This window comes from Antechinus flavipes, chromosome 2 (assembly GCF_016432865.1).
Source record: "Antechinus flavipes isolate AdamAnt ecotype Samford, QLD, Australia chromosome 2, AdamAnt_v2, whole genome shotgun sequence".
NCBI classification, from domain to species: Eukaryota; Metazoa; Chordata; class Mammalia; order Dasyuromorphia; family Dasyuridae; genus Antechinus; species Antechinus flavipes.
The window spans coordinates 226007030-226032827 of record NC_067399.1 but is presented as its reverse complement, the minus strand read 5'-3'; the positions used below and the strand labels follow the sequence as shown (position 1 = coordinate 226032827).

The 25798-nt window shown below is 36.2% G+C and overlaps 1 protein-coding gene across 1 annotated transcript in view; it reads left to right on the top strand.

Annotated features, from left to right (window-relative positions):
- Positions 1-1374: 1374 nt before the first annotated feature.
- Positions 1375-25798, top strand: part of RAB10 (RAB10, member RAS oncogene family) — an 87086-nt gene continuing 62662 nt past the window's right edge. The window contains exon 1 of the mRNA XM_051976340.1: positions 1375-2065. Within this exon, the coding sequence (XP_051832300.1) occupies positions 1939-2065 (127 nt within the window). The 5' untranslated portion in view covers positions 1375-1938. The remainder of the gene's footprint in view (positions 2066-25798) is intronic.

The following is a 25798-nucleotide window of genomic DNA, read 5'->3' as shown; positions in this document are numbered from 1 at the left end:
CAAAATAACTGCTACATCAAGTTGAACTGGTCCCTTCCACAGCTTCCTATTCCCATTCAAACCACTCACTCCTCTGGTTTATTTTAGGTCTATCTAGGCTACCAGGAAGCAAGAGCTGAAAAGGTCCCTAAATGGATAGGATGGGGAGGCAGTTAGGAATTCAGATATCTGGAGAAGTGAGGGGTGGAGGTCAAATATGGAAGTACGAAGAATGAATTAAGAACCGCGGTAGTAGAAAATAAAATATTAAGGGAAGAACTGTAAAACGAAGGCATGAATCAAAAAGCATTTGTTAAGCGCAGTGTGCCAAATGTGAAATAAGAAAGAAGGTAAAGAGATGCACAACGCCTTGTTTTTGCCAATCCTCTACGGCCGGGCATAGAGCATGGCACACAGTCGGTGCTTCATAAATATATGAATGAAGGGGTTAAAAAGGCATGGAAGTAGGAAGACACGATAGAGCGGGCGTGGACAGCTGCAGGGCCGGCTCCACCCCCGGGACATGGAGAGGTCTGCGGGGCCGCAGGCTCTCTAGGAATGCGGTGGCTGGAGGAGGGGAGGGGGAGAGTGGGAGGCGGGGGCGGAGGTCCCCTTCCCCCTTCTTCCACTGGCTGTTGTGAGCCGTGGAGCCCCTCCCCTCCAGCGCCGGGCTGGCGGCCCTCTGTCCTCCTTTCCTCGCCCCAACTAGTAGACGGGCAGATGACATCATCTTTTCCTGAACCAGCGTGGCCAGTTTTTCATTTTCATATTCCTGCTCCCTTTTACCTAAAGCAAACTCGGGGGATGGGGAGGAGGGAGGAGCGGAATCTTCCTTCTTCAGCAGCCTGGGCCGTTCCTGTGCTCTGGGGCTGCCTCAGAGTTTAGTAGAAGCTCGAAATCAATTAAGTGAGCGTGCCTTGCGCGCCTTGGACGCCGAATGGACTAATCGTGGAGATGACAGTCCTAAGTTCTCGCGTGTTTACGAAGCGCACAAAGGCTGGACTGTCCAGACGTTATTCCCCGGCCGGCTGGGTCAGTCCTTACCAGCTTCCCGTTTAGTCCCGCTTATCTTTCCTTTCTACAGCTCCAGTTCTAATAGGAGAGTCGGGGGAGGGGGGAAGAGGGGGAAAGAGGGAAGGGCGACAAGCGAGGACATCTGCGCTTGCCCAGTTCCCATCGGGCCACCCCACCCACTCTGACACTCCTAAACCTCGGTTTGCCTTTCCTCCCCCCTTCTTATCAGACGCCAGCGGAGGAGCGCATGCGTGCACCCCTTCCCAGGTCGAGGCATTTTAGATAGGCGCGCCAGACTTTCCGACTTCTCCGGCTTTAGACTGCGCCCCGGTACGCAGAGTAGGAGGGGCGAGCTTACGCCCGTGCGTGCGCGCGTGCGCGGGCACGCCGGCGTGAGAGGGCACGGGGAAAAAGGTGGTTTGGGCCGGGGCGGTTCAGCTTCCTGTGGCTATGTAGCTGTGGGCTGCCAGCCTCTCGGGTTCCCTGCCGCCTTCGTGTCCTCGGTAGCAATCGCCGCTTCAGCTGCCGCCCCGCGCCAGCACAGATTCCTCTTCCTCCTGCTCGCCCACCCACGCTCCAAGCCTGCCTGCCCGCCGTGGGAGCGTCCCGGCCGAGCAGTCCTAAGGGGGGAGGGGAAGCCATTTTGTCCCGACCGATTCCCCGGAACCGAGTCAGGCGAACGAGAGAGGCCGCAGAGCCGCTGCTGCTGCCCCCCGGAGGCGCCGGAGCGAGCCGCCCGTCGGAGCCTTCCGTGCCAGGGCGCTCTGCCGTCGTCTCCGCCCCTGGATCCCCTCCCTCGAGCGCGCCCCTTCCCCCCCACCCTGCCCCGAGCCTGTCGGGGCCAAGTAGCCCGGAACCCAAGTAAGAAGGAGCCCGTGGGGGTGAGAGTAGGGATCGATCCCGCGGGGCCGCCGGCGGCGAGAGCCGGAGCTGCTGCTCCTCCCGATGGCGAAGAAGACGTATGACCTGCTTTTCAAGCTGCTCCTGATCGGGGACTCGGGAGTGGGGAAGACCTGCGTCCTCTTTCGCTTCTCGGACGATGCCTTCAACACCACCTTCATCTCCACCATAGGTGGGTAACCCTCGGATAGGAGTGCCTGGGGGCCTTCCGCTCCTGACCCCCCACCCCGGCCTTCGGGTGCCGTGGCCTTTGTTCGGGGACTTCCGAGCCCAGCCCAGCCCCTGCCGAAGTTGCTCTTTGAATTTTTGGGGGGCGGTGTCTGCCCTTATCTCCCATCCGGTCTTTCGCCTCCCAGTCTTCTGCCTCTCTTAAGGCATTTAAGGAAAAGTTAGGATACTATCTTAGGGAGAGAAGATGCTGGCATTTTTTCCCCTCCCCCGGTTTTAGTTTGGTTTTCGGATGTGGGTCTGCAGTTAGGATCGCAATGGATGTACGTGCTGGCTGCGTTTTAAAGGTGGTCGGATCCCATTGAGTCTGTCATGGCCAGTATATATAAACCGTGGGACAAAAGAAGAGGTCCCAAATGCTTTTTTTTTTTGGGGGGGGGACGAATTGTTTTTAAGTAATTTTAGGTTGAAACGAAGAGTAATTTGAGCTAGTGGTGGAAAAAACAAGGCCTGCAGCATAGAGTAAGCCATAGAGGTATTTCAAGTTTCTGGGACTTGTTTGGGACTGGAGTCTAACCAGACTAAGTGTTCTGATGACTTTAATTCATCTCCATTTATTCTTTTCTTTTTAAAGTTTTGACGGCGAAGCAGTTTTCTTACTCTTTGTGCTTACACTTATGATGCTTATGATAAAATGTCTTTACTCATGTTTCTTTTATAGGATGTAAAAACTTTTTCTTTTAAAGTGCCTCCACTTTATATTTCAGAATTGATTGGTATGCTTGTCAGGATGGTGAAAATGTTATCAAAGTATAGTTCTCTCCAAAACGGGAGGAAAAAGGAAAGTAATTTCTTTTTTATTTCCGGGGAAAGCATCTTATGATTTATTTGGAAGAATTGGTGGTGTTAATAGCAAAATTTAGCACAAATTGTTTAAGGAACTCATGTTTAGGCATAAAGAGTTGGGATTCTCCGTTTCCTTAAGTTTAGATTGATGTGTTCTTTGGAAAAACAAACAGCCCTGGACATTGTTAAAATGTAAATTGGCTTTAAACAATTTCTAATATGTTGAAATTCCTAGTGATTGAGAAAATACTTAATTTAGATACATGAACCCCACTTTACCTAGACAATGATATAAACTAAATTAAGCTAGATTATGGTTTTATTCATAATTTATTTTTTATCATCATGATCATTATTTCTTGATTATCCATACATTAGGCACATTATAAAGGAGTATCAACATTTTACACAGCCATCTTGCCATTAAACTAGTTGCTTTCTTGTGTAGAAATAATTGGCATTAAATTTATGTCGAGTGTGTTCCATTTACAGTTGTAGCTGGTTAGCTCAGTTGGTTAGAGAAATAATTCTAACAATATGAGATTTAGTTTTCTCCTGGGTCCAGCTAGCTTATTTATGTCTGCTCCTAGGGTTAGACCTAACTTGGGTCCTGGCATGTCATTGATAAGAAGGGAAACTAGTGAAAGAACAAAGAGTTTAACATTCTAAGGATCTACTGACACTACTGAAAGAATGTATGAAGGTATATCCCTTTTATAATAATTCCATAATTTAAAAAGATGAATTTATGTCTTATATTAAATGCTTTCTAAGTAAGCTGAGGTTCAGATATGTCATATAGTTCTTCCAGGGTCACATTAGTTAGGATTCAAACCCAGCACTCTGGTCTTAAAGCCAGGATTTCTTTTATTAGGCGATTTCTTTTATTGCAATACTTTCAAATATGTTCTTATGTCTTCATGAAAATGTTTCAATGGTATCTTTTATTGGGAAGAATAGCTTTAAATAATATAGTCTACAACTTATGTCTGCCTTACCCAAAATATCTTTAAATCCAGAATATTACATGTTTATTTTCATTTAAATTTAAAGTACACTTTAGGTTTCTCTTAAGAAGGTATAGGTTAGAATAGATAAATTGATTCTTAATTGCATTCATGAAACCTTTCACCCATTGAGTCTAGCAGAAAACATATTGTGGGTTGAATGACATGCACATAAACACAGGTCTATTGATTACTGTTTTGGGACACTAATTTTTACCAGCTCGTTGCTATTTTGAGATAAAAGATGGATACTGATCATTATATATATTGAGTTATATTCATTTTACTTGAGGTATAAGCTTGAAATTTTGGGCATGATTGGAAGGTTTGCAAGTATAACTTCTATTAAAGTCACATTTTAGAGCTTAAAGCACTAATGTGAATTTTAAGAAGTATTACATACCCTTTTTAGAATATTTTTATTTTATCAATAGAGTTTTGCTCATTTTCTAAGTATAGGAATAGTGAAATTTGAAGGCTTGGTTACATGATAGATGGAGTAACAAGTAACAACAGAAATGTCTGTTTTGTAGGAATTCTAGAGTGCTCAAGAAAAGCAGAATCTCTTATTTGGGAGAATTGAAACTACTTTTGATATTAACTCTTTATTTGAAAATAGTGAAAATATTTAGAATAAACATTTAATACATACAGCAAGGTAGGTCATTTATTCACCACTTTTCTATTCTTTTCTTGCATTTTTGAGTATAAACTTAATGTGATGTGTTTTTTTCAATCAATTAAAGACTTGCAGATATGTAAAAAGATGTATTATACTACCTAGTATTAGTGATAACAAACCTGAGTAATAGTAAGCTGAAGAAATATAACACTTATGTTCTAGGTTATGTTCAACAGTTTGTTATTGTTGTTTTTTAATATTGATTGTACTTAATACTTTCTGATCATAGGCTTATTTGTACTCAGCTTTTTCTTGAAATTCTTTTTGGCAGAATTAGAACAACACTGATCTTAGTTTAGAATTTTTGAAAAAAATAATTAAGGTAATATAGAGTGACATTTGTTGAGTAAAAATTACAGGATTAGTGTGAAATAGATTTTTTAAAAAGTGTGAGACCAGTAAGGTCTGGGATGATATTCTGCCTTTAGCAGGTACTAGTTGTATGATCATGGACAAATTACTTAAATTCTCTGAACCTAAGTTTTCTTGTTTGTAAAGTGAAAAAAATCACTGGTGTACCTCTCTTGTTGGGTTGTTGAAAGGGACTTTGTAAATTTTAAAACATTAAGAAGATGTCAGCTATGTATTATTATTCAATACATCAGTATTTCAAGGATTCATTATTTTATCAGTGTGGTCATTCCCTAGATAGATTCAGATCACTGATCTACTCTGCTGTCTCATCTTGGAGGTGACCCTGGGTTCTCAAAGTCCATGCCAAGCAGCGACTACAAGCCCTGACAACTGCCAAGCTGGAAAAGCTTTGAATAGGAGTATGGGCATGGACAGGTGGCAGTGTCTGTCATCAGAGATTTGAGGTTGGCTACAGGATGAGGAATTTTCTGTTAAGCATTCCATGAAGACCATCTACTAACTTGTTTAGGGTGATGATGGTAGCTGCTGCTTCTCTCTCTCTCTCTCTCTCTCTCTCTCTCTCTCTCTCTCTCTCTCTCTCTCTCTCTCTCTCTCTGTCTCTCTCTGTCTCTCTTCTTTCTTTCACCAACAACATGAATTCTAAGATCATTGGCAGTTAGTAATGGGAAGTCAGAAGATTGATTTATGCTTGAAGTTAATGTAATTTAGACTATCATCTTAAACTCCAAGAGTTGTCTGGAACACTGAGAAGTTATGTAACTGGTGTAAGTCAAGTGGCACTTGAACTCGGGACTTCCTGATTTCAAGATTAGTTTTTTGGCTATTAGGTCAAGCTGTCTGATTTTCTCATCCAAAAACCCCCAAGTTTTTGGAGTTATATTAACTCGTAGTGAAGTCTTAAGGTAGAATACTTTCTCTTCCCTTAGGGTATATATTTTGTTCATGAAAGAGTTGGTTACTTCAAATATTGCATTCAGCTAAAAGCTGACAAAAATATTCTGGAAGCTTCCAGAATGCACATGCTTTTTACTCAGAGAAGAGAGGAAAGAACTGGAAGTGAGCTCTTTCCACCTTTGAATATAGTTTTAATTTTTTGTATAAAAGAATAAAGGAAGGGAACTAAAGCAAAATGTTTAATTGACATTCCAGAGATGTAATTGATTAGGGAAGTTATTATTTGAAGCATTTTTCTTTGCCTATTCTTTATTCTTTCTGAGACTATTTTTCTTCTGGGGGTTCCATATGAATTTTGTGTGCATAAATTTTGGTTTTGTATATGCCTACTAGGTCACAGCCAATGTCTACAGAGACTTTAGAGATTATCTACAATCATCTCCCTCCTCTCTAGGTGAGCAGACAGGTCAGAGAGGTGGGGTGGCAAAATCAAAAGAAAGCCTATGTTAACCTGATTTTTTTATTCTGGTATTTTCTATCTCAGCACCCCTAATATAAAGGAATGAGGCAGTAACTTTGGTCTCATTCTTCTGTAATTCCATTCTATAAAGAATGTACCACATGGCTTAAGCAGTGAAGTAAAACCTTGAAGACATTTGTTTAGGTCTTAAATGTGAACAAACATGAGTTTCAAGAAAATAGTGACTTAGTGATAAAAGACATTTCTCTAGTATGATTCAGAAGTAAAGTGTGGAAAAATTTGTAAATGTTCACTTCTCCATCACTCTATAAAACACTGAATCATGAGTGGAAAAGATGATTTTCTTTTTCTTTTTGTGTATGACGAGTTCATCCTACAAGATTAAGCAGGCAGTCAGAAATTCAGCCAGGATTATAAGAGATTGTACGTCAGGAAGAATGAACTTTTGACAAAATGATTGTCATGGTTGAAGAAGTCAGTGTTCTGGCTTACAATATACTTTTTTTTTTTTTTTAATTTTTTTGTCATGTTGCTTGTGTCCTAAAATGGTATCATCCAGATTATTCACTTGCTTTGTTCATTAAACTTTTAAAAGTCTTTTTTAATATCTCTCTCCCATCTAGACTTTCCTCTCTATCCTGAATACTATATGACAAAGAAGTGTTTTCTTTTTTTAAGATGAAGGAAAAAATTAGTAAAACCAACAAATGAAAAAGTCTGGCATTTTATGCAGTGTTTATTCATTCAATTTCATTGTGAATGCCTTTCTTTTTCACTTTTCTAAAAAATAAACAAATCTGTACATCTTTAAGGGAAAAGTATTTGCTACCAATATTATTATTTTTAAAGTTAAAATTTACATCTGGATTCTAGAGTGAAGTTTATGAAATTAAGAATATTTTCCATTCAGGAATCATGTTGGCAGGATTGTTGTGTTATATAAAGGGGTATGTGTGGGTAGTTTATCTTAACATTATTTTATTCAAAGTTTATAACAACTCCAAGAGGTAGAAGTATTACAATAATCTACATTTTATAGATTAAAAAAAATTGAAGATAAAGTTAAATGATTTATTTGGCTAGTACTTTTCAATGGAAGAATGTGAAATCAGGTCTTTCTGAGGTCAATCAGTACTCTTGTCTACTGTGGTATGTTGCCTCTCATTCAAAGGAATGGATAGTAGACTCTGAAAGCAGATCCAAAAAAGCATCAAACAATGATAATATCATTGAAAGGTTGTAACCTTTTCATACTAGAAGGCCTAAGCACATGAATTGTCACAAATAGTTGCTTTGAAATATAATTTTTTATCCCTGTTCTCTTTGTTTTTGCTTTATGGACAAAAACAGTACAGTGTCAATTGATGCATCTTACTCCCTTGTTAATTTAGGTCCTTTTGTTAAATCAGTCTCTTTCTTTTCTGTTACATGGGACTGTATTAAGCTTCAGTCTTTGGCCAATAATATATAGTATATACAACAAACTTAAGTCCATAATTTGTATAAAGGGAATGAGTAACATTTTATAGTGAGTTAGGCATGCCTTGTGTTACTCTGTGCTCTATCATGTTGTATGCCCAGCAAAAATGTGATTTTTGCCAGTGGAAAAACTCTTATTAGGGAATGTTTATTAAGTGCTTCCAATTGGGTATTAAGTTATTGATATGTAACACCAAGAATTTTGCTCCAGAATCATATACGTAACACCAAGAATTTTGCTCCAGAATCATATAGCTAAATCTTCCTTTTTTCTTTATATAATCTTACACATAGTAACTTGCTTTCCCCCCCCCCAGGCTTGCCCAGGATCACACAGCTAGGAAGTCTTAAGTGTCTGAGGCTAGATTTGAATTCAGGTCCTCCTGGTGCTGGTTCTCTATCCACTGCTCCAACTAACTGCCCTGTAACTTGCTATTCTTTAGGCAGGTTTGGATAAGATAATTTTAATTACGTTTTACTGGAGTAAATATTAGAATGTGAAGATAGATATGCATGGCTTTGTATGGATATAATTGTAGAATTCAGATAAAAACATCTAAGTTGATGTAAAATTAACTTTTCTGACATACTGTATGAGTTGTTGAGCTGAATTATTTTCTATATGATGTAACTTTTTAATAAATTAGAAAATATAACTATACTTTTCAGTTGTCTTTTTTTTTTTTCTCTTTCAATTTCTACTCTAAACATCAGGTTTAAACTTTTAAGTTGCCATATAAATTAACCATCAAACATTTATTAAGCACTTAATATATTCCAGGCATTATGGGTAGGCTCTTGGTGTACAATGAAGAAGTTAGGTATTTCTGCTTTTGAGGAGCTTAGGATCATAGAACTGAGAGGATCACAAGAGCTGGAGGCCATCTAAAGCTAACCCAGCCCTCTTACATTACAGAGAAGGAAACTGAGGCCTGTGAGTGTTAAATGAATAGCTTAGGTTATCCAAGTCCTCCTGGAAGAGCTAATTCTCTTTGCTCTCTGTAGTCTTCTGGGGGTTGGAACTGAGCAGGGGTGAGGTAATTAGGGAGGAAGATAGAACATTTTCATAGTCAACAAGTATTTTATTAAGTCCTTACTATTTGTCAAGCCAGTTCTAGGAACTGAGATGTAAAGAAAAGAAACAACTAGATTAAAAAAACCTAAAGGATAAACAGAATATAAAAATCCAGTAATTAGGGGACAGTAAGGCTAACAATTGGAGAAATCACCAAAGGTCTTTGAAAGACACTGGAGCCACACCTTGAAGTAAATTAGGGAATCCCAAAGTAATCATCTAAATGTAAAACAATGTTCAGTTAAGTACCTTTAGAAATGTAGTGGAACTGGAGAGGAACAGCTGCAGTGCTACTCTTCCAGATTATTTCTGAAACATGTGCCTGTACTCTGGCCATCTTCCTTAGTCCCCTCCCTTCTGGGCTCTGGTAGATGAGCTTCTCCTTTCCTGTCTTGAAACTAAGCTTCCAGGGCCTTTTGTGCTATTTCCACACCATACCTCTGGATGCCTTCTCTCCTGTGTCTCCTCACTTCCCTCACTACTTTTTAATTTTCTCTCTTAAATTGTTAATTCATTCCTGAATCCTCACTCCAGGGTCAGTGCTCTAACCACTGTCCCATCCAGCTGACCTAGATTGTTAACTCTTTGAATTCAGAGACTGTCTGGATTATTTGTATTTTTCTCCCTTGTGTTTGAACTCTTTGCCTGGCACATAGTAAATATGTAGTGTTCTTTATTTCATCAAGATACTTGACTTATTGCAACCTTGGCTTCTGGTAAAATAGCTCTAGGACTGAAATAATGAACCCTTGAAATAACTGTTACAAAGCCACTCTATTAAAGCTATATATTGTCATTACTATTTAGCTACTCAGTATTAAAATACGTGTGTATAAGTGTATACACACACATACACACAAATCCTTATGTAATTAACACATAGTTTTTAATATAATTTCTAGTGTGAAGAAGTGTTATTGTAACAGTAAGGTAATAATAGAAGTTATTATGAAGCATTATGACCTAGCCATCAAAAAAATGTTTAATTGGATCACAGAGCAAGAGGAATTTCAATGTCCTTTGAGATTAGAAAAATAGGTTGGGTCTAGGTTTCACAGGATTTCAAAAAGCTGAACAGAGAAGTTTGTATTTTATCTGAAAGCCAATGGAATTATTTCAGTATAGGGGTCATGTGGTCATATCTTTGCCTAATGAAAATTACTTTGCCAGCAATGTATAGGATGAATTGGAATGGTCATAGACTTGAGGTAGAGGAAGCAATTAGGAGGTTGTTTCAGTAATTTAGATGAGAGGTGACAAGAGCCTGAGCTAAATGTGATAGCTGTATGAAGGGAGAGAAGTCAGATGTGAAAGTTGTTAAGGTAGAAATGACAAGATTTTGCAATTTTGAGATGGAAAGTATGTTGAGACTAATGCTGATGTTCTGAACCTTAGACATTGTAAGGATAGTCTATCCTTCAGAAGAAATAGGGAAATATGGAAAAGGATTGGACAGTTTTGGCGAGTATGACAATGAGTTTAGTTTTAGACATACTGCATTTTAACTGTCTGTGGAACATCTAATTGGAAGTGTCCAATAGGCAGTTGATATGCATGAAGCTTGGGGGAGACATTAGGATTATAGATCTGCATAGAGAAAATAAAGTTATTAAGAAAAGGAAATTAGAAGAGAGGAGGATTCAGGAGATGATCTTAGGAAACCTCTACAGTGAAGGGGTATGATGTGAATGAAAATCTAGTAAAAGATTCTTAAGAGTGATTAGATTAGGATTAATAGTGTCAAATATAATAGATGAGAATAATTAGGACTTAAAATTGTCAGATTTGACAATTCAGGGGGAAAATATGATCGAATTCTATAAAGTCATGAATGACATGGATAAGGTGAAAAGACTTGTTGTTCATCAACTCTAAACAAAATGAAAAGGTGCCTTTGGAAATTTGATATAGGCAAGTTGAGGGCAAATAAAAGAAATACTACTTCCCATAGCACGTTTGTGGAAATCATTATCCCAAGAGATGTTACTAGAAGAAATAATAAGTAGATTTGAAAAGCATTTGGACAAATGTATGGAAGAGAAATTTAATATACAATTAGAAAACTGTTTGGTCGCTTATGGGTCAGACCTAGTTTGGAGTTTGTTTTTAAATAATAAGGGAGTGGGTAGAAAATAAGTATTTATAAACGGTTTACTATATGTTAGGGACTGTGCTAAGCGCTATATTAGTATCTCATTTGATTTTTACAACAATCCTGAAATAGGTGCCTGTCATTATCACATTTTATAGTTGAGGAATCTGAGACAGATAGCTTTGCCTAGAATCACACAGCTTGTGTCAATAATGTATTCCAAAAAGGATTTTTGTAATTTATTTTGTAATGCTACTAATTTATGATTTATGAATTAGATTATTCATTTTGGTTCATGTACTGCAGTTTTTAAATTACAGGTTGATGGCAGTAGCTATATGCTTAAGCTGCAAAAAATATAAAGGAAAAAAAGCGAGGCATTTCAAAGCATTGTGTAAGTAATCTTTAATTTTGTTATCAGTTTCATAATTGCAAGTTGATTAAACATTCAGCACTCCTGAGTGCTGCTTGAATCAGATAAAATGTAATTGGGAAATATTTAAGCGTTTCTATTAAAAAATATAATAAAGCATTTAAAAAATTAATACATTTTTAAACGTGTTGCTCTTCAGGGACTCTTATGTATGTTTTAGTGACCTTGTTTCTGTTTGACTTTGATACCACTGCTCTAGGTAACATTAAAACTTCAAGTCTCTGAGAAGGTGCTGATCTTGGTAAAGAAGTTTTCTCAATCTTTATTTCCATATATGCAGTGGTGAAATCATGGTCCCCTATTCCTGGTTTAATAACTATCTTAAAATTAATAAGTTTTTCTTATTACCTAGTTTGTGTTTTGAAGTAATTTTAAAATGCTTCTGTGGTCTTCATCTAGTCATATGTGTTATTTGAAGTTTTTCTTAGGTGGCTGTTGTAAGCAAATTTAAAATGCCCCTGTAGTTTTGATTTAGGAACAAATGTGTCACTTGGAATTTTTCTTTGATGATTGTAATAAGTAAATAGCCTTTTTAGATTTTAGATTGTAGTTGGGAAATATCTGTTTTTTTAAATGAAATCAGCATTAAGTACAATGTTGCTTTCCTCATTTCCTTCCCCCATAACCTCGCTGTTGTAGATCTATTTTCAATTTTGACAATACAGTTTATTGAACCCACTTGCCAAACAAATAGTTATGGTAGACAGTAGTGACTTATGTACCCATAAGACTAGAACTCCTGGAAGTCTTAAGAATGTAATATTGTTTTCAACCAGGGTATTTTCCCTTTTGTCTTTGTTTTTGACTCTTTTCCCTTTTTGTATTTAAGTGAATATTAGTGAATAAAAACAATGTTATAGATTTGTCATGTGCTGAGCTTTAAATTTTATAGTTGAGTGAGATTTTCAAATGGAGATACTTTATAAAATATAAAATGCTTTTAAAATCTCTTCAATTTTTATGATTTTTTTTTTTAAACAAATGGGGACAAGTGAAGTGAAGTTAATTTATTTTCCCTGTAGTGTTGTTGAAAGGTCTTGTTTGCTAATTGAGCTTTGGCTTTCATTTGAATAATTAACAATTTGAGCATTATGTGAAGTTATCATTAAGATTTTCTCCTTTCTCATTATTTCTGTTATTACATAGTCATGTATTCACTATGATTTACATATGGTTTACAATTTGACTCATTTCTTTGTATTGGATGAATCAGTTAGTTTATTGATAACTAATATAACAGTAACTTTATTTGGATAGCATTTGGTTTCCTTGCAAAATGCCTTGTAATTTGCTTGATTATTAGCAAATTCGTCTCTTTGGAAGTGTACTTTATATGATTTTTTTTTCCTAACAAATAAGGAGCCACAAATAGAAGTTAAAAGAAAATCCTTTCATTAATCATTTAATTGATCATTTGAATGTTCTGTCTTTCCTTTCATTTTGAGTCCTCACCAGCAAAAAGAATATGAAATATGATAATAGCTGACCTTTATGTGGTACTTATGACTACTAGCTCCTTTGTCGTTTTATCTGAGTATCACAGTAATCTGTATATGTTAGTTTTGAATATTCACATCCCTATTTTTGAGGGAAAGAAACTAAAACACAAAGATGGCTTACTGAAGTTATATAGATACTGTGTGACAGAGCCAGAAATCAGAACCAGTACTTATTGTGATTTTTTTTTTTCCTTTTGAGTATAAGGTTGAAATTAGCTAATAAAAGTAATTCCAATAAGTATTTTAAAAATTCTTCAGTGATTTATCTTTATTTCTAAATATTATATCTATCATCCCTACTTACTCACCCAGAGAGCCTTAATAGGTTAAAAGAGAAAACAGCAATTTGCTAAAAAGGCAACTAAGGCCACTGTATAAGCAGCATTCCACACATGTTCCCCACTCTGCAAAGAAGGTAGTGATACCAAAAACTGTTTTTAACTGAAGGATCAAAAGAGAAATTGAAGACTTATTCATTTTTATGCTCCTAAAACTACTTGATTTATTCAAAGAGATTCTCTTCTGGAATTGTTCTTATTGTTTCTTTAGGGGTCCTTTGGTGGGGTTCTTTCTCCTTTTTTTCTTGCCTTTTGATTGTCGGTGCTTTGCTAGGTACATTTTTCAAGTAAAGGTTATGTAAACAGATAGTAATGGTGGGAAATCGAAAAGATAATGTTCTCTAAAGCAAATGATAGAGAAGTTAACTTGACATAAACCAGTTATCTGAAAGTTGATAGTTCCTTGTGGGTTTTTCACTATTTGGATTTCCCATCATTACTAAAAATTAAAAATAGTAAAGTAGCTTTTTTCCCATTTCATAAACTTCATAAACTCAAAGTAGTTGGGTAACTACTTTGCCCAAATTGCACATTGCTAATAAATCATACTTAAGTGGAAATTAGAATGTAAAGTTTTTTTCTCTCTTACTATCTTTTGTTTTATTTATTTTTGTCTGCCTGCTGCTTTTATTAACAATATCTCCTTTTCATTCCCTTGTGTCCACATAATGTTCTTTTTTCCTTCTGATTCACTTCAGCCTGGATTGTTGCACATTATCTTAGGATTGGACATTATTCTCTTATTTCTCAAATTGTTACCAAATCTAAATTCTGCCATTACCTGTTTTGAACCTTGGATAGTTCTATTTATTGATATGCCCTAAGAACCTCTTTGCAATTTTCTGCTGGGTCCTTAAAGGATTTGACATCTACTTGGCATCTAAGTTTTCTCTACACATAATCTCCCCATATGTTAGAATGTTAGTTCACTGAAAGCCAAAACTGTCTGTATAATTCAATAAAATAACATAGCAGGAGCTGCAATGGATGAAAAGATTGCCCTGTAGCCAACATGATGGTGAATCTCTTTGAACTGGTCCTCTGACGACAGACATACTGATGGGATGAATCATTGTCCTTGAACCTTTTTCTAGTTTGGTTTAGTATCTGGCAGACTTAATGTATTGGTATTACCTTGGAAAAGCCTAGGTCCTTGTTATTCCATGATGAGGCATTGAAATGGGACAAAGAAGTATAGTATCTAGAACAAGTGAAGTGACAAGACTTTTTACTCTGTTTTGGCTGGACTGCATCTGGAATGGTGCGTTCATTTTTAGGTTCTGTATTTTAAGGGAATTTACTTAACTTCAGTGCCTCTAGGGAAAAGTGTGTGAGTGTAAATGTGTAAGCAAGAAAGAACAAACTGACAGTCATGCTATACAAACATCATGTTAAAAAACTGGAGATGATTTGTGCAGAAATGAAAATGGGGGGAGAGGGACATGATTTCTGGCTCCAAGGGATATCATATGAAGAAATTAGACTTCTGTTTTTCTCTAGAGGGCAGATAAAGGAGCAATTGGTGAAAGTTGCAAATCAGGTGTGTTTTGACTCTATGGAAAGACAAATTTCTTAATTATTGGAATAAGCTGTCTTAGGAGATAAAGTGGGTTCCCTATGGCTGGAATTTTTCAAATGAAAGTTAAATGGGCCTTGTATCAGCTTGGCATCCAGCCTCCAGCCTCTGTTTTTGTATCAAAGCCTTCACATTGAGCTCTGAATCAAACCAACATTTGACCACCCACTTCATAGACTCTAGTTTCCTGTGCCTAGCAAGACCTGTATCAGTTTAAGAACCAGCCATCTATTTAATGACCTCTGTCTCTCCAGCCTTTCTATTGTGTTTCAAAGGCCAGTCCTATATCGGGCTGTCACCCTATCTATGTCCAGACTACCTACTCTTACCTGCTGTGAGGTGGGTCTCCTGCCTGCCTTGAGGAATGACTTTGAACAATCTACTTATGTGCCTATTTTAGTGATAGCATACTCCCATTTCCTTATATGCCCTCATTCTAGTGATTCCGAACATGTGGATACTGTTGAACAAATTTCATTTCTCATCTGTTTGCTCCCTTCCATACCTGCCACTTAAGTGACTCACTCCAGATCTATCTTTGATCCCTTGTTGTGTTGCCAATCATTTTTCTACAAACCTAACTTTGGATTGGTCCCATCACCCTCTTCCCTTGTTCCTATTCACATGTTCTTAAATACAGCTGGAGTTCTTGAAATTAATGTTTAGACTACAGATTTGTTATATATGTGTAATGTGTGTGTGTTGGCCCTCACTGAAGCAGAGCAATCCTTTTTTATGTCCCTAATGGAGTCATTGCTTTACCATAGGGTCTCTTCTGAACTTGCCCGTGTCTCTTTAAGCGCCCCCACAGCATCCACTCAGCTGAGGTCATACTTCACTTCCAAATCAAAGTCATTTGCCATGAGCTTCCTGATCTCACATCACTGAGCTCTTTCCCAACTACCTCCTCCTTCCCTTTTCTCACATGAATATGTAGCCTTTTCCTTGCCAAGGTCAAACTTTCTATAAATAAACTTGATTCTGTCCCCTTTCATCTTTTCTAGTAGATTGTCCCTTATATCATTCACAACTTCTCACTAATCTTGTATCTCTATTTGCTGAGTCTTTCCTTGCTGCTTATAAAAATACCCATATTTTGCATTTCCTTAAAAATTCTCACTTTTTCCACTTATCCTTTCTAACTGTTGTATGTCAACTCCCCTTGACTAAACTCCATGAGAAAGTGATCTGACTTTTACTTGCCATCACCCGTGATCTCTTAATTGTCAGATTTAATGGACTTCAGATACTACTGTCATACCTATTTTCTAGATACTTTTTGGGTTTTTGTGACATTGCTTATTCTTCATTCTTTTATTTGTCTAATCATTCTTTCTACTTCTTGGGAGAGGAAAGGAATTTTCATTTTAGGTCATATCTATTAACCGGATATCCCCTGATAATCTGTCATGGGACCTCTTCTCTTGCTTTGTATAGACAATTTCATTTGGTGATCTCATCAGCTTTTAATGGGTTTATTTATCATCTTTGTAGAGATAGTTCATGGATCTCTGTATCCAACTCTAATCTCTCCTGAACACCAGTCTTGCATTACCTAATTGGCTTTTAGACTTTTCAGAGTGTTCCATAGGCTTCTTCAAACTCACTAGGTCCAAAACAGAATATTATTTTTTTCCAAAAACCTACTTCTCTTCCTAATTTTCCTTTGAAGATGATCCCCACTTTCTTAGTCATTCAGATTCACAACCTTGGTGTCATTCTCAACGCCTTATGCTTATATGACATAGTCAGTCTGTTGTTAAATCTTACTTTTACTTTCAAATATGTCTCCTCTCCATTTATACAACCATCACTTCTGGTGAAGAAAGCTCCCAGTGCCTTAGCCTGGACTAGTGAAATTTAATTCTAATTGGTTTCACTACTTTAAATCTCCTCTAATCCATCCTTCCTCTACTCAACTCAACTATCAAAGTGATATTCCTAAAACATAACTCTAATCACTTCCCACCCCCACCCCTACATAGAGCTTCAGCTCTTTTTCCTCCAGGATCTATATAAAATATTAATAGATGCTTGTTTATTGATTCCTGATTACTTGTAAAAGATATTATGGAATTAGTGTGTATGGACACTAGGGTTGGATTAAGGAACTTGTGAGGTCTTGACTAGCATATCACTGTATCTTACTTATTTGTGTATATTTACCCCTGTGTATTTGTGTATCTTATCCCTGACTTTTAACCTCCTTCAAAGCAAGGTCTATATATCACTATATGGGGGAATGGGGAAGAGGTTTCAGTTGTGTGTTACTTGAGACAACAGTTCACGATATGTATTCTAAAACAGGAAAACTTACTCTCTTATTCTCAAATACAAATGCTTTTAGATGCCATCTCATGGATACTTAACATTTACTTTTTTTCTCCCAAATTATCTCTTACACCTTATAAATTATTCATATATTTACATATTGTCTAACATAACATAGATATCTCATAAATGACATTGTGAAAGATGGCTTCCTTTATTTACTTATCTGAAGGTAAATTCAAATTTTGACATTATGACAAATAAAGATGCTGTGTGAGCTATTTTTATTTTCCACTCCTATGGCTCATATATTAGATCCTTTTTCATCGGGGTACAGTGACATCTATTTAAACAGTAATCCTGTAATTCAATTCAGGAACATGTATTTATAAGAATAAATACTTTTTGTAGTAATATGTAACAATTACTATATAGTGAAAGACTTGGTATCTACTATTTGCCTGGTAGGCTGGAAAAGTGTAGAGCAAAGCTGAGCTTTGAATGTGTTTATTACATCCTTTAGTTAACTTGCAACTCTTCTCACTCTTTAAAAGGTAGATTTAAGCTTTTTGGAAAGGAAAAAAAAAACAGTTATTATGTTGCTCCTAAATCTCTTCTCCAGGCTAAATATCCCAAATTTCTTCAAGAATGGAAATTCTCTTCCAAAAGCTTATCTTCCTGCCAAACATGACTTTATTGTTTCCGCATCTTTCCGATTGATAGTAATTTTCACAATGTTTGCTTTGAGCATCTATGGAACATATAGAATTTTATAATACAAGAATTGAGTTGTGTAATAATCTCTAGGAACAATTATGAACAAGTAAATTGTTACTCAATTTAGCATGATCCAGCTTCTTTACATGGTACTTAGGCTTTTCCATTCATCTCTCATCTTGTGTCCCTCAAGCATTAAATGTTATCCCTTACTTTATTCCAGTCTTCAGATGACATTATATATTTCTTGTAGTCTGTATTAATTTATCTTGGGAACATATTCCTGGAGCAGAATGTAAGTAAGCTCCTTCAGAACAGGGATTATTTCACTTTTCTGTTTGTATCTCTAGTGCCTAATATAGCGCCTGGCAAATAGTAAGCATTTAATAAATGCTGGTTGTTTCTTCACTCTTGCTCAAACTTCTCATTTAGAATAGTTAGTCCAATTTAGAATATTTTTCTCTGGGGTAACTGGCTCAGTTTGGTTTTTCCATATGTTCCCTGAATTCTTGTTCTGATCTCTACCTCTTCTATAGATCTCAAGAGCCCCTTCTCTGGCATCCTAGGAGAGAGAATGTAGGGATATTAGAATTGGTGTCTAGATCTGAGTTCTTTACTTCCCTGGTCAGTACTGCAGCTGGTTGAGAACTTTGATACGTTTTTGCTTTCAGTAAGTTAGTATTGATTGTATTTAACATTTTATAACCACTTAAGTAAAGATGGAAGTGGGGGGAAAGGTTGTAGTGAATGGAGAACTTGGTTGAGAGTCAGGAAGACCTGAGTTTTTCTGACAAAGTACTAGCTGTATGACCATAGGCAAATTATTTAACTTGTCTGTTACCTAGGAAACTTGCTAAACATGTTGGTTAGAAAGGATATATAATCTGCTTGGTAGAATGAGTTTTCTACACCAGGAATTTCTTCTTTGATTTGAGGTCATTGGAGATAACCTCTTTAGTAACAAAAGATAAATCATGACAGAAGGTCAGATAAGATATCACAGGTCAGAAATGATATCATATGTTTGGGCAATAATTCACCCCCTCCCCATTTAGATTTTTAGAGTAGAACACAACCCTAGAGTTTAAAAAAAAAAAATGAATATAAACACATCTCTCTTTGAGAACAGTAGTAGAAAAGGAAGAGAACAAGCTTTTTTAAAGTGCCTACTCTGTCCCATGCACTGTATTGCATGCTTTACAAATATTTCATTTGATCCTCTAGTGATTGTAGAGTGGTAGATACTAAATTTTTTTGGTAGAGATTCAGAAGGCTTAAATTGTTGTGCTTAACATGCCCTAATAAATATCTGGTGGCAGTGACCAACAGTAAAAGCAAAATACTAGCTGGAACAGAACTGGTTTTTTAGGAAATGATCAGAAGACTAGCTTAGATAAAAGAGATACATATTAGAAAGACATCAGAACTTACCGTTGTAAAGAATATGTTAAATAAATACAGCTAGTATTATAGCCCAAGTTGTATAAATCAAAGCTGAAGAGGATTGGCTATTACAATAGCCTCTTAATCGACCTCCCCCCTCCCAAAGTGCACACTGCCAGATTGATTCTACTAAATCATGTTTGATAGACCTTTGCTCAAGAAGCTTTAGTGCCTCATTGTTACATCCATGAGTAAGTACAAAAACTCCTTTGTCATTTAAAGCCTTTCCCAATCTTGCTCTAGCCTGTTTCCAGACTTACTGCGTATTACTCCCCCTCACAGACTTTGTGTTCCAGCCTACCTGCTGTTCTTTCCTCTCTGTACAAGAAATTTCTTTTTTTTGCCTACTTTTTTATTGAAACATGGAGTATTAAAAAATGCTTATAATTTGGAAGGTCTTGAAATCTTGGTAGAATTTTTGTACTTTAACATTCTGTGGTTATTTTCATAGTGTTCTTTTTTGAAGGTTTTTTCCTTAAGCATCTAGATTTGGGACTTCTGTGGAAATGAAGTATAAGTGCATTTCAAAGCATTATTGCATGCATAATAACTTTATCTTAAGAAGGAGGGTTTCACCCAACTTATGCTGGGGCCACTTATATACATGAAAGATGTTGGCCCACAACACAGTTATTCTTAAGATTTTGAGATAGTTTTCATACTTAACATTTCTTGGCACAATATAGGTGTTCTTGGGTCTTATGGGAACAGCCATCGTCTCAGAGTGGGAGTTGAGGAGGTGGAGGCGAAGTGTAATGGACATCCAGAGTTCTATGATAAGGACAGGAGTGTAGTACCTATTAGTGACAAGGAACAGGGATTGGTTATGAACATGGTTTGGATGGCCCTGGGAAATAAGGGAGTTAAATCTCTTGGTGAACACCTGGTGCGGTTTTAAGCAATAACTTTGCCAGAAGGTGGTATCATTCTGAGTGCAAAAGATTATTGATATGCCAGACTCGGGATATAGCCTGCTTGCTGGGACTTATATCTGAAAAATGGGATATCTCCAAAATATTTTGACAGTGAATACCCCCAAAAGAAAAAGTGAAAGTGACTTTAGGGGGAGGATGGGGGACGGGGGACGGGAGAGAGTGCATTTAGAGGGAGACAGAATGAGTTGTTTTAGACATGCTGACTCTGAAATGCTCATCTACCACCAGATGTGGCAGGCACATCTGTTTGTAGATATCTAGGAGGTAGGTGGTTGGTGATGTGGGACTGGAATTCTGAGGAGAGAACAGGGCAAAATATTTCAATTTTAGAGTAATTCGTGTAGCAGTAATCATTAAGCCCTTGAGAGCTGATAAGATCACTAAGAAAGATTTGGGGATAAAGATTCCAAGATGATTATGATCATTTTATTCTTTACATTTCAACATCCAGAGAAAGTACAAAGAATATATCATAAAAATGAGATTAATTTTTTCATCTTATACTGCACAAAACAGGTTTCATTTAGTAATTTTTCAATTTAGTTATCATAGTTTAAAGGTGCTACAGAGAATAAGGCGAGCAAAAGAATTACTGTTATTTGACTGCTTTGATTTAAAAAGAAGTTTTCAGTTCTTTTATCCTAGGAAGACATTTTATTTAAGCCTGCCTATTTATTTTATGTTGAAGTAATTGGGGTTAAGTGACTTGCCCCGGGGTCACACAGCTAGGAAAGTGTTAAAGTGTCTGAGGTTGGATTTGAACTCAAGTCCTCCTGAATTCAGGGCCTGTACCCTAGGCATTGCACCATCTAACTGCCCCAAGTGTGCTTGTTTAGAAATTTATTTTTTCCAGATCATTAAGCTCTTCAGTCTCTCTTCAATTTTACAAAGGATATGGAATTTTAAATTGAAGAAATCCTGCGCACTTACCATGTGAGTTCATGGTGGGGAAGCAGTAGGATTTAGGGCTTGTAAAATCATGTTTAGCATTTTGTTTTACAGATTGGGAAATAAAGTCTCAAAAGCTGAAGTGACTTGGCCAGTTTCTCACCAAATTTCTAAATCCTATGCTCCATCTATTAAGCCATAACTGCCTTCTTGTTTAGACTTGAAAAATTTTTCTTTATCCAGCTTATTTAGTCTTAAAATGTGTTGTAGAGATGTGCTTTTCTTTTAATGAACCAAGTGGAGTGAATTTAATTTTACTTCCGATAATTTTGTTGAAAATTTTCATAGTATCTCTTGGAGGTAATTTAAGATATCTTAAGCGCACTATAAAACCAGGATTGGGAATTCCTGATATAGAAGATGCATATACTATTGAGAATAAAATGTTGAATAAGTATACAGCATTTGCAATCATAATGATGTTTACAAAATATATTTGATTTTCTAATAAGGAGATTATAAAATGTTTTAGAATCACTAGGCAAAGGGTAGTGAATTCTATTCTTAAATAAGATTAATATTAGGAAATTTTATTGGTCTTTATATCCTTCCATCATGTATCTGAACTCCTTTTCTCTGTCTTAGCACTTAATTTTATTTCATTTTTTACCCCTCTGGATTTCTCTTTTGTCTTTTTTTCTCTCCTTTTCTCTTCATTCCTCCTTAACTGTCTAGTAACTATCAGATCTTCCTTACAGGCACCTACTTAAATTGTCTCATTTATTTGGCTCTTTTCTTTATCTTTCTTATTTCTTTGCCTTTCTGTTTTCTCTAAAATAGTAATTCTAGGTGCAGCACTTTGGGCAGTCAGTAAATACTGACTCATGATTTACTGTACATTTTTTATTCTTGAATTACTTCTTGGCACAGATGGCCCTATCACAGTAACAAATGTTCCTTTAATTTTTTTCCATTGAGGGGTATGGTAGAATTCATTAAAATTATTAATGAAATTTGCTAAATTTGAAGGTGAATATATATCCTTAATAGGTAAAACTGTGTAGAAGTAGTATTAGTAGAGTATGTTAGAATGGTTTAAGTGAAGTCATCTGCTATGGCATGGAGATAGATGTTCCCCAGAAGAATTTTCTAGTCTCAGTTCTGTATGTGGCCACATTTATGGTAGAACATGAATGTCCTGGTGATGGCTAGACTTGACTTGGCATGTTTTAAATTGTCATTTTTTCCCTAGACTTAACATATGCATTTCTTGAAATGAATTTTTTTTTTGGGGGGGGAGGGAGCAGGAATAAAAGCTTGTATTGTAAAATGTAAAAGTTCAGCAGTTTCTTAGTTAGAAAATTATAAAGCACCTGAAAAACCTTCCTCTATTGCAGAATTTCCATTTTGAATATTCCATCTTTCAATGCTATTTGAAATTTGACATCAGCAACATTTTATAAATTGACATATAAGAGGCCTATGAATGATCCCCCTTTTTGGGCAGGTTGAGGTTTGAAAAATTACAAATAACTTTTGTTACATTGTTTTGGAAAATTTAGTTAAAACTTTTAAATCAAAGCCATATATAGTGATTCCAATTGTTTAAAAATCTCCACAATGTAAGCCAACCTTTAAGTTAAGTAGTTTGGACCCCCAAAAAAATGTGATGGGGAAAAAAAAATAGTTTTTCCAGTGTGGAGTTTTCCCATCTTCTCTTTTTCCATCCCTTCATTCACCTGAAGTAATATATAAGTTGTTAACTCTTAGATCTTTTTGTCTGATTTATTCATGATTTTTCTCCAACAGTGGTGATCAAAACCATTTGTAATGTTCATCAGGTGCAACTTTTGTCTGTGTCCTCTCACCTGGCATGCTGAAAACCTTCACTTTGTCTACATGTTAGGCATTAACAATAGAACAGATGAAGATATTATTTACTTTTTTAATTAGAAAAAAATTTATAGCATACTTGGAATGTGTCTTGTGATTGCAAAGGATGGGAAAGAAATTGGATCTATTTCTGATTCACTGATTTTTTTCTTCCAGTTTTTGCAAATTATTTAACATTGAATTGTCTTGATCATTTGGGGAGGGAGGAAAGGTGAAGTGGGAAACAGTCTTTGTTTTCTTATATTATTCTATTAGTAACTGACAACAAAAACATTTAAATATATAAGCAGGAACCAAAAAAAAAAAAAAAACCTATAGTCACTTTTAAAGTGAATTTAAACTTTGTTAAGATAGTAACTCTTTTCCTCCCATCCATAACTTTGGAAATTTTTACCTGTAATATGACAAAGTTGCCCTAGAGACCTGATGGTCTCTTTCCTGATACAAATTTCTTGATCAAACAGGGACATAAAAAGCCCCAGTCATATGATGTTTAGGCACAAACTTGGGGGCCTAAAACCACTTTTACTATATCTTATATGATCAAATCAATTTCATGTTTGAAACACTTGTCTTGAAAAGCTAACAGCTACCGTATTCTTTTTGTATGTTCTTTTGTATGTGTTAGGGCAAAGTGAACCTGCTTCATTGACTTGAGTGTCTCATTTCATCCCAATATCAAACTTCAACTGAGAGAGTGCTGGCTTTAAGCACTGAACCTCCAATGTTGACCAGAATGCCCTGTTACATACATCTTCAGAGGGGATTAAAAGTTGACATCTTGATTGATTGGAAATATTTAGAGGTAGGGAAAGATAGTGATAGAAGAAAAGGATTGAATATTCAGGTTAGCTGAATTTTCCATTCAAGGTTCAGAAATCCTTAAAAAAAAATTTTTTTTTAATCTTTTTTGCGTGCCTTGGACCACTTTTGGAAGAATAGGGGAATATGGACTCCTCAGATTGTTTTGAATTTATATAATAAAATACAAAGGATTAGAAAGGAAACCAATTATTGAATGCTATCTAAATATTTAAAAAAACAAATTTATGGTCCCCACATTAAATACTTCCTATTTAAATATATACTTCATTATTTAGTACGAGTAGTAGATTGTAGTGAATGTAATTTAATCCTTCTTTAAGACTTGTTATACTGTAGGACATATTTTCATCAAAAATGTACTAAGCTAGAAATTTGGGTGCTGTTTTTACTCTGACCTGTGTTGTGATCCTCCAGTGAGGTAACAGTAGGTTCTAAACCCAATTCTTCTGAATCCAAATGTATTGCTTTTTGTGTACATTATATTTACCCTCTTTGTACCTGTTTTTCTCATCAATGAAATAGGATGTGTTAGTACGCCTATTTGTTTTATGTCTGATTGGGTTAACCTTGTTTAATTTTAGTTGGCTATGTCCCCTGTGAGTCATTCTTTCAAAAAGGGTGGAGCTAGTAATTAGAATCTGCTAAAGCAAACATCAATAAAGGTGTACTCATTTCAAAAAAGGCTAAGAAAAGGGGTGTTGTTGCTTGTAACTTTTTGCTCAATGAAACTACAAAGACCTAACTACAGAAGGTATAGAACCTAGCAAGGCATTGGCTGAGGATAGAAAGGAATTTATATCAAATTAATTCAGGGTGTTGCTGCTAACTATAAAAATTATATAATTGTATGATGTATTTGATTAGCTTTTAAAAGTTTCATCTTAGGTACTGTGTTTCATTTTAAAAAGAGCTTAGGCATTCTAATTTAGCTTTTGTTCTTTTTGGTATTTAGTTTGTATTTCATGAACAAATTGACTAATATTAACTTATTATTTATAAATACCTGATCTGAGTTTAAGAGGAAATAATGTCTTCTAGTAAGACTTTAAGATAGTTGTAGAGTTAGAAAGGTTGGTTCAAAACCTACCTGTAAGGCATGAGACTGTAGACAAAGTCATTTAATTTCTCTGGACCCTTAGTTTCCCAATCTAGAAAATGAGGAGGATGACGTGACCTTTGAGGTCCTTCTAGTTTTAAATTTGCGATACAAGTGCCATCTCCTTCATGTAAATTAAGAAAGGATTTAATAAACAGAGGAGGGCATGGGTGGGTAGTATATATGCCATGTTACTCTCTTTCACAAGAAGCTTCAATAGCTTCCTATTTTTTCTAAGATAAAATACAAACTCAAATGGTTGACATTTAGTGCCTTTAACTATTTGATATCCTGTCTTTTCAGACTGATTACCTATTATTTCTCTTCTCTCCATTCTAGGCAAATCTTTTATTTGGTATTCTCATTTTTTGTCTTCCCTACTTAATTCTGCTCCCAAGCTCCCTTCAAAGAGCTCAAATCCTACATAACTTTTCCTGGTCTCTAGTTGGTGATCTCTACTTCCCTAATTCTCCCTCTCTTCCCCTCCCCCCTTAAAAAAGGAAAAAGTTATTTAGTCTGTAGTTTATATTTTTCTTTTCCCCAAAGTAAAATATAATCTATTTGAGGTTGCCCTTTTCTTTCTGCTTTTGTTTTTGTGTTGCCATTTCCTTGCATTGTGCTTGGGATTAAATTGAATCTTTAAGTGACAACAGGTAAGTATGGAGGGTTAATTTTTTCAGACAAGGAAAAAAATATAGATTGGTAGGATGGGAGCAGCTTGTGCAAAAGTTTACTTTAAAACTTAACGCTTCTGGGTAATTTTGATGAAAGAAGTATTTTAGGAAAGATAATGTGGAAGTGATGTGGAGATTGGATAACTATGTAAGAGAGAGAATTACCTAGGGATTTCTTGTGATGTTCTAGGTATGAGATGATAAGGGCCTGATCTGAG